At 41.0% G+C, this 15,656-nt stretch overlaps 1 protein-coding gene across 3 annotated transcripts in view; it reads left to right on the top strand.

The window, feature by feature from the left end:
• The first annotated feature begins 2,859 nt into the window (after positions 1–2,859).
• The window catches only part of slc27a1a (solute carrier family 27 member 1a), a 38,775-nt gene continuing 25,978 nt past the window's right edge, over positions 2,860–15,656 (top strand). For 2 of the 3 annotated variants that reach the window (XR_009807395.1, XM_061905080.1), the window contains exons 1-4: positions 2,860–3,251; positions 5,389–5,556; positions 10,440–10,834; positions 10,907–11,074. Coding sequence is in view for 2 of the 3 variants with exons in the window: in XM_061905080.1 (XP_061761064.1) it covers positions 5,390–5,556; positions 10,440–10,834; positions 10,907–11,074 (730 nt within the window). In the remaining variant the exon portion in view is untranslated. Of the gene's footprint in view, positions 3,252–5,388; positions 5,607–10,439; positions 10,835–10,906; positions 11,075–15,656 lie in introns of those variants that run through there. The other variant, XM_061905081.1, reaches the window with a different exon arrangement.

Below are 15,656 nucleotides of genomic sequence, written 5' to 3'. Positions count from 1 at the left end.
GTGGCGGGCCACACACAATAATGTGGCGGGCCACACACAATAATGTGGCGGGCCACACACAATAATGTGGCGGGCCAAACACAATAATGTGGCGGGCCACACACAATAATGTGGCGGGCCACACACAATAATGTGGCGGGCCACACACAATAATGTGGCGGGCCACACACAATAATGTGGCGGGCCACGCACAATAATGTGGCGGGCCACACACAATAATGTGGCGGGCCACGCACAATAATGTGGCGGGCCACGCACAATAATGTGGCGGGCCACGCACAATAATGTGGCGGACCACACACAATAATGTGGCGGGCCACGCACAATAATGTGGCGGGCCACACACAATAATGTGGCGGGCCACACACAATAATGTGGCGGGCCACACACAATAATGTGGCGGGCCACGCACAATAATGTGGCGGGCCAAACACAATAATGTGGCGGGCCACACACAATAATGTGGCGGGCCAAACACAATATTGTGGCGGGCCACGCACAATAATGTGGCGGGCCACGCACAATAATGTGGCGGGCCACGCACAATAATGTGGCGGGCCACGCACAATAATGTGGCGGGCCACGCACAATAATGTGGCGGGCCACGCACAATAATGTGGCGGGCCACGCACAATAATGTGGCGGGCCACACACAATAATGTGGCGGGCCACACACAATAATGTGGCGGGCCACACACAATAATGTGGCGGGCCAAACACAATAATGTGGCGGGCCACACACAATAATGTGGCGGGCCACACACAATAATGTGGCGGGCCACACACAATAATGTGGCGGGCCACACACAATAATGTGGCGGGCCACGCACAATAATGTGGCGGGCCACACACAATAATGTGGCGGGCCACGCACAATAATGTGGCGGGCCACGCACAATAATGTGGCGGGCCACACACAATAATGTGGCGGGCCACGCACAATAATGTGGCGGGCCACGCACAATAATGTGGCGGGCCACACACAATAATGTGGCGGGCCAAACACAATATTGTGGCGGGCCACGCACAATAATGTGGCGGGCCACGCACAATAATGTGGCGGGCCACGCACAATAATGTGGCGGGCCACACACAATAATGTGGCGGGCCACACACAATAATGTGGCGGGCCACGCACAATAATGTGGCGGGCCACGCACAATAATGTGGCGGGCCACGCACAATAATGTGGCGGGCCACGCACAATAATGTGGCGAGCCACGCACAATAATGTGGCGGGCCACACACAATAATGTGGTGGGCCACACACAATAATGTGGCGGGCCACACACAATAATGTGGCGGGCCAAACACAATAATGTGGCGGGCCAAACACAATAATGTGGCGGGCCACACACAATAATGTGGCGGGCCACCTGAATTGATGAAGGTGGACCCCGACTTAAACAAGTTGAAAAACTTCTTGGGGTGTTAGCATTTAGTGCTCAATTGTAGGGAATATGTACTGTACTGTGCAATCTACTAATAATATGTACTGTACTGTGCAATCTACTAATAATATGTACTGTACTGTGCAATCTACTAATAATATGTACTGTACTGTGCAATCTACTAATAATATGTACTGTACTGTGCAATCTACTAATAATATGTACTGTACTGTGCAATCTACTAATAATATGTACTGTACTGTGCAATCTACTAATAAAATATGTACTGTACTGTGCAATCTACTAATAATATGTACTGTACTGTGCAATCTACTAATAAAATATGTACTGTACTGTGCAATCTACTAATAAAATATGTACTGTACTGTGCAATCTACTAATAATATGTACTGTACTGTGCAATCTACTAATAATATGTACTGTACTGTGCAATCTACTAATAAAATATGTACTGTACTGTGCAATCTACTAATAATATGTACTGTACTGTGCAATCTACTAATAATAGTTTCAATTAGTCAATCAAAAAAACACATTTGTCCCCCTGGCCTTGGGTTTATTGACACCTGTGTGTTGACAACCTTTGTGTGCAACACCAGATTTCTCTTAAATGTATTCTTATTTGTCTTAATGTTTAGTGGATCCTATTAAGTGCAACACCAGATTTCTCTTAAATGTATTCTTATTTGTCTTAATGTTTAGTGGATCCTATTGGTTGGCCAACTGGCTTTTATCCTGCACATGACTGCTGATTGCTCGGATGCCGCATGCTGTCAATTATTGTTGGCCAAAGGGCGGCCGCAGAAAACCAATCAATGAGTTTGTGGGAGAATCTTTAGCCTGAGATGACATTTTCCACCTGGCGCTAGTTTTGGACTTGTCTCCATTTACTGTAATAGCGTCCCATTGTTTTAAGACTTTAAAAGGTGCAGGGGAACAGAACTGAAAGAGTCCCCAGAATGATGATGATGATGATTTAAGTAGTCAGTTGATAGTTAGTGATAGTTGTAAACAAAAGATGTCTTACTGCTGCTACTTCAGCCAAAGTCAAATGGAACTAACTGGAAGCCATAAAATAAAGATCATTTAGCACTAGCGCTTGATGCTAGCAGTATTGGTGGATAAATGGTCGGGAAGGAGCAGGAGACGGCGATGTAAGTTCTTAAGTAAGACATGATCTTCATGATTAAATAAGACATGATCTTCATGATTAAATAAGACATGATCTTCATGATTAAATAAGACATGATCTTCATGATTAAATAAGACATGATCTTCATGATTAAATAAGACATGATCTTCATGATTTTGTCATCTGTGTCACTGCGACCTCCTGCAGGGCTGCTGGGGAGCTAAAGGGGCGGGACCCGCATCATCCAATGGGAATGGCTCTACGCTTGACGGGCAGGTCGCTGGACCGCTAGCCGAGCTCCTTTGCGGCAGTCACGTGACCAGCGGGCGGGGCCTAGTTGGCGACATCTCTGTCCAACATGGAGTACGGAGAAGAAAAGCCAGCGCCGCCCTAAACTTTTCAATTCAATCCCAATGTTTGCAACTTTGTGCTCACAAAAACAGTCGAGTCACGCTTGTTAATGCCAGAAGCTTACCCGGATCCTCGGACGTCATTGGAGTGCCTGTATTTTTTTTTTTTATTTTTTTTTTTTTTTTTTTTACGGCAACCGCGCTAACCGGCGGGCAGAAGCAGCACAAGAAAGTGCGAGAACTTCTTCAAATAATCCTATTAGACCTACTTCAAACAACAACAGCACCTTGGAAGAATCGAGAAGAGGAGGCGGATATAATCCAAAGTTACTTCCGCTCAACTTGTGGGGTCACCAGGTGAGGTTAGGAGGTGAAAGATGACTAACCAGGTGAGGTTAGGAGGTGAAAGATGACTAACCAGGTGAGGTTAAGAGGTGAAAGATGACTAACCAGGTGAGGTTAGGAGGTGAAAGATGACTAACCAGGTGAGGTTAGGAGGTGAAAGATGACTAACCAGGTGAGGTTAGGAGGTGAAAGATGACTAACCAGGTGAGGTTAGGAGGTGAAAGATGACTAACCAGGTGAGGTTAAGAGGTGAAAGAACCAGGTGAGGTTAAGAGGTGAAAGATGACTAACCAGGTGAGGTTAGGAGGTGAAAGATGACTAACCAGGTGAGGTTAGGAGGTGAAAGGTGACACCAGGTTGGTTTAATTAAAGTAAGTTGGCTTCATGCTAATTGTGCTTAGCTCAAACATGCTTGGCCAATATTTAGTATTTCTTCCACCAATTAAGTTAAATGACATGCAAAATGAATCCTTAGTTGAGCTCATAAGAGACTAAATAGTGTTGGTGAAAAGTGGACATCCACTTGTAAAGAACATCATGTCTTCACTTTGCAATCATTTCTTATTTGTTTGTCATGTAGTGATTGGAGCACATTCTTGTTGCTCACTAAAACATTCATGAAGTTTGCTTCTTTTATGAATTTATTATGGCTCTACTGAAAATGTGACGATTGATTGATTGATACTTGTATTAGTAGATTGCACAGTACAGTACATATTTTCTACAATTGAGCACTAAATGCTAACACCCCAATAAGTTTTTCAACTTGTTTAAGTCGGGGTCCACCTTCATCAAGTCATGGAAGTCTGCATACAACAATGTTAACATTTGGCCAAACAGCTCAATTCTTGTTTCTTGTGACATCACATGGACAAAAATAAATGGTTATACTTGTACAGCGCTTTTCTACCTTAAGACACTATTTCCACATTCACACTCTGATGGTGGGAGATAACCACAACCCATCAGGAGCAAGGGTGAAGTGTCTTGCTCAAAGACACAACGGATGTGGCTAGGTTGGTAGAAGGTGGGGATTGAACCAGGCCACTCTCCCACGCCGTCCCAAGATAAGACATTTTGGAGGAAAGTTCTGTGGTCAGATGAAACAAAATTTGGCCAGCAATATGTTTGGAGGAGAACAGGTGAGGCCTTTAATCTCAGGAACACCAAGCCTACCGTCAAGCATGGTGGTGTTAGTATTATGCTCTGGGCCTGTTTTACTGCCAATGGAACTGCTGCTTTACAGAGAGTAAATGAGACAATGAAAACATTATTATTACATTACTTCCAAAAAAATACTATACATCTTCGTAGTACATTATTTTGTATTGTTTTTCATACAGTACAGTAATATCTAGAAGTGTTTTTCCCTTGTTAAATGTTAAAACTGGTCTGTTTTGTAGGAGCCAAACACAGATTAAATTGATTTCAATTAATTTCAATGGGCGACACTGTCCGGCTTCCGCCCAAAAGGGACAAGCGGTAGAAAATGGTTGCATGAATGGAAAAAGGAGGATTAGCTCCAAATTGTTCAGGACAAGCTAAAATCATCAGGGGGGAGGTTGGGTCTTGGGCGCAGTCGGGTGTTCCAACAGGACCATGACCCCAAACACACCTCAAAAGTGGTAAATCAGGCTAGAATGAAGGTTTTAGAATGGCCTTCCCAAAGTCCTGACTTAAAGGTGTGGACAATGCTGAAGAAACAAGTCTCTGTCAGAAAACCAACAGAATTTGGCTGAACTGTACAATTTTGTCAAGAGGAGTGGTGAAAAATGTGCACAGAAGCTTGTGGATGGCTAGCAAAAGCACCTTATTGCAGGTAAACTTGCCAAGGGACATGGAAGCAAATATGAACATTGCTGTATGTATACTTTTGATTGCTCACATTTTCAGTAGAGACATAATAAATTCATAAAAGAAGCAAAGTTTTTGGTGAGCAACAAGTATGTGCTCCAATCACTACATGACAAAGAAATAAGAGTTGTAGAAATGATTGTAAAGTCAAGACAGCCATGACATGATGTTCTTTACAGGTGCACCTAGACTTTTGACCACCACTGTATATTCAACTGTACATGTGTCCTTCAAGCGTGGCCATGTTTTCTTCTGGTGTGACCCAAAGTGAGCTGATGATTGCATGTATTTCCAGAATGCAGAATGTGGCAAGTGTGTCGGCCTCCCTGGGCTCCATGGGGCTGCTGCGTCTCTGCGGGGTCTCCTGGCCCTGGTCGCTGGCAGCAGGACTGGGCATGTATTTGGGCACCACCAGCTGGAAGTACTTTTACATAGCGGCGAGGACCGCCAAGAGAGACATCTTGTAAGCTAAATTGTCAGCAAAAACACCACCAAACAGGTCTTGCACTTAAGGTATTTTCCTTTTCAACGGGCGGCTCGGCTCTGGTTCATCCTGTTGGAGTTCAGTTTAGAATTTGGGAGTGTCTAATCTTGGTATTTAAACACAACAGTGTAGAGCAGTGGTCTTTCACAACAACTCTTACAGGCTCTGCAGAGGTACTGGGATTACATACCCCACTATGCCTAGCAGTAAACGGAGTACTGCGGGAGTCAAGAAACATTTGGTTGATTGGCTTTTGAAAGAAAGTTTTTTTCTTTTCCCCCACCAATTTTTTGCACAAATGTTCATGTCTGTAAATATGCGTTAACATGGATCCAACTCGCCTTTCTCCACAGTTCTACAGCTGCAGCACAGTAACCTCACTTTTTAGTTGACTTTAGGGACTTCATTATGTCTCCCATGCAGCAGTGGGACATGGAAGGGAAAATGAATATCATAAAAAGCTCAGAGATGATAAAACCGCTACCAATATTAGTCACACATTTGTACAAGGGTTGTGGACTACACTACACTAGTCTAGTATCACGCTACTAGTCAATCAAAAAGGTTACTATACTCTCTTTGAAAAGTACCGGTTTCCAGGAATGACGGCGCGTGGTCGTCACGTCATGACATTGCTGCTTTTACCAGCAGAGGAGCATGTATGGCAGCGCACACACACAGAGTACTTGCAAGCAGACACAGTGTGCAGACAGAAAAGGGAGAATGGACGCTTTTTGTCCTAAAAACTAACGACTAAGGTGAAGTTCTAACACTGAAACACCCTCAGGAAGAGCTGCTTTAAAACATGCAGCTAACATCCCTCCACAGTGTTTTAGCTACTTCTAAATCACTGGTCCTGGTCTCCATGGCAACAAATAAAGTAAGTTTCTTACAAGTAACATTATCACTGCAGGACGAGGAATAGCTAAAAAGGCTTTACTAGAGGATACAATAGCAAACCGGCGTCACGGAAGCTAACATAAGCTAGCGCGCCTGAATGTAAACAAACACCATGGGTGGATCTACACCTGACATCCACTGTAATGATACCAAGTACAGGCGTATATCTAGTTGAAACTACTATAATTACATCAATATTTTTCATCATCTAAAATCTATTTTCCTTTTTTAAAGAATCATTTTATGTTTATAAAGTCAGTAAATATGTCCCTGGACACATGAGGACTTTGAATATGACCAATGTATGATCCTGGAACTACTTGGTATCCACATGATCCACACCGAAATGTGTGGTATCATCCAAAACTAATGTCAAGTATCAAAGAAGAGAAGAATAAGTGATTATTACATTTGAACAGAAGTGTAGATAGAACATGTTGAAAGAGAAAATAAGCAGATATTAACAGTAAATGAACAAGTAGATGAATAATATATTTTTTACAGTTTGTCCCTCATAATGTGTATAAAATAATAGGTGTATAAATGACACAATATGTTACTGCAGACTAATTAGGAGTCTTTGTTTGTTTACTTGCTACTAAAAGACAAGTTGTCTAGTATGTTCAACATTTTATTGAAGGACTAAATGACAATAATAAACATAAGTTTCATGTACACTAAGATTTTTTGTTGAAATGAAGCAAATAATGCCATTTTTTGTGTTGCCCTTGATTTAGAAAAGTATGAAAATACATTTTGGTACCGGTACCAAAATATTGGTATGGGGACAACACTAATTTGTAATCTATTTCTCAACCACCGTGACCAAGATCCTCATTAAAGGGGCTGTTACCAACTTCACAACTCCATGTTTGTCTGAGCAGTTTGTTTGGTGATATAGACAATCTTTGATTAGCATTTTTGCAATTAGTCTTTAAATACAGCACTTCAAACAACCGCCAAAGTAAACTTCAGCTTCACAATGTGCTCGTGGTGTCCTCAAAACAGAAAAACGTTTATATTTTAATATATCCTCAAAATGGCAAAACTGCTCAGCTGTTTTTAGGGGCATATTAAAAAAATCTTAAGAAAAATCATAGTCAAAGATCTATTTGAGGATTTTTAGACAAAAAGCTCATCAAAGATCAAGACCAAAATATGTTTTGCAGTAGTTCAATTCAAAATTAAACGGGACAGCTTCTAGATTGTTCCTACCAGGTGGTGCCACTAGAGGGGTGTATTTAGCTTAACTCTGAGCAAGTCATTGGATGAATCCTCAACACAACACTTGCACAGCAGATATGGCATCTGTAAAGCTGACGTGGAATCAGACAGCATTTGTGTGCAAAACATTTGCTTAACACACGATTGAAAATCTGAGTCAAAAATAAGTCGAAAAAGAGTTAATTTTAGCCCATGTGGAACATTGCCTGGTACTCTCTGTGGTTAAGTAAAAGAATGCCCTAAGTCCGCTGTATGATGAAGTACTACAGTACAGGACACACCTTCTCATTCAATGTGTTTTCTTTATTTTCATGACTATTTGCATTGTAAATTGTCACATCCAAACTATGACAACCTCTTGAAGCTCATGGAGAGAATGCCGAGAGTGTGCAAAACAGTAATCAGAGCATAGGGTGGCTATTTTGATGAAACATGTTATGTCACCTTTTTTTGTCAAGTACATCATTCTATTTTGATGAAACATGTTATGTCACCTTTTTTTGTCAAGTACATCATTCTATTTTGATGAAACATGTTATGTCACCTTTTTTTGTCAAGTACATCATTCTATTTTGATGAAACATGTTATTTCACCTTTTTTTGTCAAGTACATAATTCTATTTTGATGAAACATGTTATTTCACCTTTTTTTGTCAAGTACATAATTCCACATGTGTTCATTGCTAGTTTTGATGTGACAATCTACAATGTAAAAAGGTAATGAAAGAAAACACATTGAAATGAGAAGGTGTGTCCCAACTTTTGGCCTGTACTGCACATCACAAATAGTTGTATGCAGGGACATAATAATATGTAATATATACATGATGTAAGTCCCTTTTGGCCTGTACTGTACATCACAAATAGTTGTATGCAGGGACATAATAATATGTAATATATACATGATGTAAGTCCCTTTTGGCCTGTACTGCACATCACAAATAGTTGTATGCAGGGACATAATAATATGTAATATATACATGATGTAAGTCCCTTTTGGCCTGTACTGCACATCACAAATAGTTGTATGCAGGGACATAATAATGTGTAATATATACATGATGTAAGTCCCTTTTGGCCTGTACTGTACATCACACATAGTTGTATGCAGGGACATAATAATATGTAATATATACATGATGTAAGTCCCTTTTGGCCTGTACTGTACATCACAAACAGTTGTATGCAGGGACATAATAATATGTAATATATACATGATGTAAGTCCCTTTTGGCCTGTACTGTACATCACAAATAGTTGTATGCAGGGACATAATAATATGTAATATATACATGATGTAAGTCCCTTTTGGCCTGTACTGTATATCACAAATAGTTGTATGCAGGGACATAATAATATGTAATATATACATGATGTAAGTCCCTTTTGGCCTGTACTGTACATCACAAACAGTTGTATGCAGGGACATAATAATATGTAATATATACATGATGTAAGTCCCTTTTGGCCTGTACTGTACATCACAAATAGTTGTATGCAGGGACATAATAATATGTAATATATACATGATGTAAGTCCCTTTTGGCCTGTACTGTATATCACACATAGTTGTATGCAGGGACATAATAATATGTAATATATACATGATGTAAGTCCCTTTTGGCCTGTACTGTATATCACACATAGTTGTATGCAGGGACATAATAATATGTAATATATACATGATGTAAGTCCCTTTTGGCCTGTACTGTACATCACAAACAGTTGTATGCAGGGACATAATAATATGTAATATATACATGATGTAAGTCCCTTTTGGCCTGTACTGCACATCACAAATAGTTGTATGCAGGGACATAATAATGTGTAATATATACATGATGTAAGTCCCTTTTGGCCTGTACTGTACATCACACATAGTTGTATGCAGGGACATAATAATATGTAATATATACATGATGTAAGTCCCTTTTGGCCTGTACTGTACATCACAAACAGTTGTATGCAGGGACATAATAATATGTAATATATACATGATGTAAGTCCCTTTTGGCCTGTACTGTACATCACAAATAGTTGTATGCAGGGACATAATAATATGTAATATATACATGATGTAAGTCCCTTTTGGCCTGTACTGTATATCACAAATAGTTGTATGCAGGGACATAATAATATGTAATATATACATGATGTAAGTCCCTTTTGGCCTGTACTGTACATCACAAACAGTTGTATGCAGGGACATAATAATATGTAATATATACATGATGTAAGTCCCTTTTGGCCTGTACTGTACATCACAAATAGTTGTATGCAGGGACATAATAATATGTAATATATACATGATGTAAGTCCCTTTTGGCCTGTACTGTATATCACACATAGTTGTATGCAGGGACATAATAATATGTAATATATACATGATGTAAGTCCCTTTTGGCCTGTACTGTATATCACACATAGTTGTATGCAGGGACATAAAAATATGTAATATATACATGATGTAAGTCCCTTTTGGCCTGTACTGTACATAACAAATAGTTGTATGCAGGGACATAATAATATGTAATATATACATGATGTAAGTCCCTTTTGGCCTGTACTGTACATCACACATAGTTGTATGCAGGGACATAATAATATGTAATATATACATGATGTAAGTCCCTTTTGGCCTGTACTGTACATCACAAACAGTTGTATGCAGTGAAGGCCTCCTCCAATCCAGTAAATGACTACTTTGAGCTAATGTTGTGTCTCTCGGTCCTCCCCAGCGGTCTGTATGTGCTGCTTAGAGTAAGGCTGGCGTTGTGGCGCTTCATGCGCAACGGAAGCAACGTACCCTCCATTTTCTCAGAAACTGTGAAGCGCAACCCAAAGAAGATTGCGCTGATCTACGAGGCCACGGGGGAAACGTGGACCTTCACCCAGCTAGATCATCTGTCTAACTCGGTGGCCAACTGGGCGAGACATCAGGGCTGGATCTCGGGGGACGTGGTGGCCCTCTTCATGGAGAGTCGGCCGCTGCAAGTGGCGCTCTGGCTGGGCCTGGCCAAGGTCGGGGTGGAGGCTGCTCTGATCAACTTCAACCTCCGCCGCGACTCCCTCCTGCACTGTGTCGGGGCGTCCAAGTCTCGAGCTATTGTGTTCGGAGCTGAGCTTGCAGATGGTAAAAATAAAACCTTGTGTTGGTATTCTAACATTCATATCGTTCATTTGTTGCATCTCCTTTTCTCTTCAGCCATGTTGGAGGTCACTTCCTCCCTCGGTCAGTCCATGGTGCGGTTTTGTACCGGAGACCTAAACGTTCATCAGCTGGCCTACCTGGTTGCGACACCCCTGGATCCCATTTTAGCGTCCATGCCGGGCTACACCTCTTCCGCTTGCATCCCCCAGAAAAGCATGAGTGGTGAGTGAAGATACATTTTTAGTATTGCTTTTAGGGTTGACTGGCGTTCACATTTGAATCTATACAGTACCGGTTCCTGGTACCTGGCAATTGATACTGGTACCCAGGGGTACCGATTTTCAGTACTTTTGTGTGTGTTCATGTGGTAAAAAATGTATTTGTGTAACAATGAAATCTTAAAGTGTTTGAATTTAACATATGTATTTCTCTTTATTCATCGATTATCACAACAATATCCCAATTATTTGTATAGTAACATGTTTGCAATTGTTTTGCAACTTTCTTCAGCGTCGAAACACGTAACTACAACAATGCAGTGTTATTTTCTTAGTACTGCACAAAATACAACCCAGCTTCATTTTCATACAAAAGGCGCACTGCTTTATAAGGTACATTAAAGGGGTCATACTATGATTATTTTCTAAATGTAAAAGACTTCCTTGTGCTTCTTTCCTCAAAATGTTGCATAGATGATGTTTTACTCATCATCTTCAACTCACTTTCTGACAGTCTCTTCAGGATGCAGCGTTTTGTGGGCGCTCTTTTTTACGTGGCTCACCTTCGACAGCGTCATCTTTGTTGTAGCGGTGTAGCGTGCAAGGACAGGAGTGGAAGTAGTGTCAAAAGATGGCGCTAACTGTTTTAATGACATTCAGACTTTACTTCAATCAATAACGGAGCAGCATCTCCTCATCCGTGGCTCACTAGTGCAACAACAACAACAACGCCCGAAATGTGTCCCATGACCAGAACTCTCTAATAAGTAAAGTTCCTTGGGTGAATAATGTCAACTCACTACACCGGTATGTTTTAGGGCTTTCATGGCGAGATATAAGTAAGAACTTCACACTACTTTATTTTAGAAATGGCAACAGCAGAGGATGAATGTCACATAACAAGAAGATAGAGAAAAAAAAGAAGCTTATCGACGTGTGCAAATTTTCAGGAATTATGCAGATCTCAAATACACATCAGCAGGTACCAGAAGGTAAGAAAAGTTACATTGGCATAATATTGTGAAACAAAACTGCAGATAACATGTCTGCCATTTTGCGGTCCTTCTACACACACCATAGTAATACTGGTACCTCTGACTACGGTGGCCGTAATGGGCCAACAATCCTTCAGGCGGTGCGGCTTCAAAGTCATACTAAAACATTTTGACAGATTTTTGAGTGCCGTGTGTAATGTTCTTTATTTTCAATGGAACATTTAATGTTTTCGTGTTGTTGACTGTCTTCTTATTGCAGTCCACACATATCTCTTATGTGTGACTGGTCACACTTATCATTACACCATGTACCAAATTAAATTGCTTCGAGGTCGGTAAGCACCACCAGAATTATTCCGTACATTAGGTTGTAAGGCACACCGTCGATTTTTGAGAAAATGAAAGGATTTTAAGTGTGCCTTATAGTCCAAAAAATACGGTTCTCCTTTCTTCTTTCATTTGGAAAATATGTGCTGGGAGGCCATGGAGTCAATTAAGTTGAAAACAAATGAGCAAAAGAGGATCGATTAAAACTAAAGAAAAATAAAAAATGTTTTATTGAAACTAGACATGTAAGTGAAGCAACCATGACAACGTACAGTAGGAGGAACCCAGCTCATTGTACAAGTTAAAAGGTTGGGCAATATGGCCTTTTATTAATATCTGCATATTAAGGGACGGCGTGGCGCAGTGGGAGAGTGGCCGTGCGCAACCCGAGGGTCCCTGGTTCAATCCCCACCTAGTACCAACCTCGTCACGTCCGTTGTGTCCTGAGCAAGACACTTCACCCTTGCTCCTGATGGGTGCTGGTTAGCGCCTTGCATGGCAGCTCCCTCCATCAGTGTGTAAATGTGGAAGTAGTGTCAAAGCGCTTTGAGTACCTTGAAGGTAGAAAAGCGCTATACAAGTACAACCCAGAAGTTTAGGCCATATTGCGATACACCATATATATATCTGGATATTTGATGCCTCTAATCACATATGTGTGTCTACATTCAAACATTCTTCTTCATACTGCATTCATTTATGCTACTTTTAAACTTTCATGCAGAGAGGGAAATCACAACTAAGTCCATTTAGCAAATTCTATCTTTTGGCACAGTGGCACAAACATTCATGTCATTTTGTGGTGGTTTGTGCAGCCCTTTGAGACACTAGTGATTTAGGGCTATATAAGTAAACATTGATTGATTGATTGATTTCCAAACAGAAAGTGCAAGATTGTCAGAGACATTTTAAAACAAGCTATGAGTGCACTTTTGTGCATGATGTCACTAAGATGACATATCCAAACAACACTAAATGAAAGTGCACTTTTTGTACAGAACGCCACTACAGTAGTTTAAAATAAAGTGCACTTTTGTGCATGATGTCACACAAAAACTGTCGAATAAAAATGAGCTGCATAATAGGAAATCAAATTGTAATAATAATAATGGATTAGATTTTATATGGCGCTTTTCTATTATTACATACTCAAAGAGCTCACAGAGAAGTGGGAAACCATCATTCATTCACACCTGGTGGTGGTAAGCTACATCTGTAGCCACAGCTGCCCTTGGAAGCGAGGCTGCCAGTTTGTGCCTCCGACCACCACCTCTCATTCGTTCAGCAGTGTGAGCGGCACCGGGGGCAAGGGTGAAGTGTCCTGCCCAAGGACACAACGGCAGCTATTTGGATGTCAATAGGTGGGAAGCGAACCTGCAACCCTCAGGTTTCTGGCACGGCCGCTCTACCCACTACGCCATGCCGCCCCCAAACCCGAGTACATTGCATATATCACCCAGCCCTAACTTATACGTTAGGCTTGGTTTCTGTAGCAGGCGTACAGGATGATCATCACGCTGTTATCGGCACCAAACATTAACGCCATTTCTTCCCCCGTGTTGTTGGCTGCAGCCGAGTCGCTGAAGGTTCCAAATGCAGGAGTTGCAGCCGTACATGGAACTTGGCTGCATGAGACAAAAGCTGTGTTTAAGCGAGTGCTTCCTCAGATTGGAAGTATTCCTGCCACTTGCTTGATGTTTACATCACAAATACTGCAGCCAGCGTAATCTGCATCACATTTGGAAAAGACCAGCCACACTTTAAAGCCTTTCCTGTTTGCGATGGTTGGGTTTTTGTCATCCAACATTGATGGTTTGCAAGATTACTAAGAGCATGTCCGTTTAATATCGCCCGTTTTCCAAGTACTCGCCACTCGCACAACCCAGGCACCAAAACATGGCACCGCTGGATTTGACATGAATCGATGCTTGGTAGTAACGGTTGGTTTCAATCTTTGCCAAAAAAAATACTGGATCCGGTGGCCATCCCTAATTGCTGTCATGTTAATTGAAAGTACAGTGTTTTGTACGATGACCGTGTGAATGAACACAGTGTTTTTATCTCAGCATAACCAAAAGAAAAAAAAAATCCAAGCTTATTTAAGAGTGTGAGTATGGATTCCAAATTTGGTAAATGTTTATATATTTCGACCAAATTCAATACGTACTACATTTCGATACCTTGGTTCTACGTGACTTCACTTGCGCTTGAATACTTGGCACCTGGCTTAATCACAGTATTGGTGGCAGACTGCCTTCAAGTAATTAAGTAAGTCATTTTCCATGCCAACAAGGCAGGCATGCCTGATATAAAAAGCAATTACTGGTAAGGCTCCACTTACTTATTACACTGTATTGTTGTGAGTTGTAACAAACACGATAACAGGAAGTGAACATATTAGTGATTGCTATAAATTGGAAAAGTAGTAGGATTATATTATAAGATTTTCTTTTTCCTACTCCTTTTCAGGCATGTTGTAAAGAGGAATGAGAACATGTAAATGTTGTGATGAATTAGTTTATGCAAGTTCGAAATAAACGTTTTAAAATGCGCCAATTCGATGCTAATTTTCCTTGAATATGCCGTAAATATGCTACCGATTAGCATGACCATTTTGCATGGGGATTTCAACACCTCCAAATTTGCTCATTTGAACAAGTAATCGACCAACATGGTTTTTGCAGGGCCGATACCAATTATTGGTAGTCCAAGAGGCTGAAAAATATTTGGAGCCGATATTTATTTGTAGTAAAAGTTAGCTAAACATGAATAGTATATGGCAGTAAACAGCGGAACAATGTTTTAAGTTCTTTTTTAAGTTTGTTGGGGGTTTTTTTAGGATGTCCTGGCTCACAACGCTATATAAATACAATTCACTTCACTTTACTTTTTTTAACTCTTTTTTTTTTTTTGTTGGAAACGTCAGACCAGCAGCGACATAATGTTTTATGCAGCATTAATGTTGTGGTTGATTTAGCACATAAAAACATCAGCGGATTTTCCAAACAACTTTATTACTTGTGTCTAAAGCTGCGGGTCAGGAGCATCAACATTTGCATTTCAAAGTATGCTAAATCCAGCCATCCATTTTCCTACCGCTTGTCCCTTTTGGGGTCGCTGGAGCCTATCTCAGCTGCATTTGGGCGGAAGGCAGGGTACACCCCGGACAAGTTGCCACCTCATCGCAGGGCCAGTATGGTAAATCTCCTGGAAAAAATGGTAAAACTGTGGAATTTTTGTACATCATATCAATTTGCCATCCAT

The sequence above is a fragment of the Nerophis ophidion genome, linkage group LG07, assembly GCF_033978795.1.
Source record: "Nerophis ophidion isolate RoL-2023_Sa linkage group LG07, RoL_Noph_v1.0, whole genome shotgun sequence".
NCBI lineage: Eukaryota > Metazoa > Chordata > Actinopteri > Syngnathiformes > Syngnathidae > Nerophis > Nerophis ophidion.
Note: the sequence above shows the minus strand (reverse complement) of the source record. Positions and strands in the feature narration are given on the sequence as shown.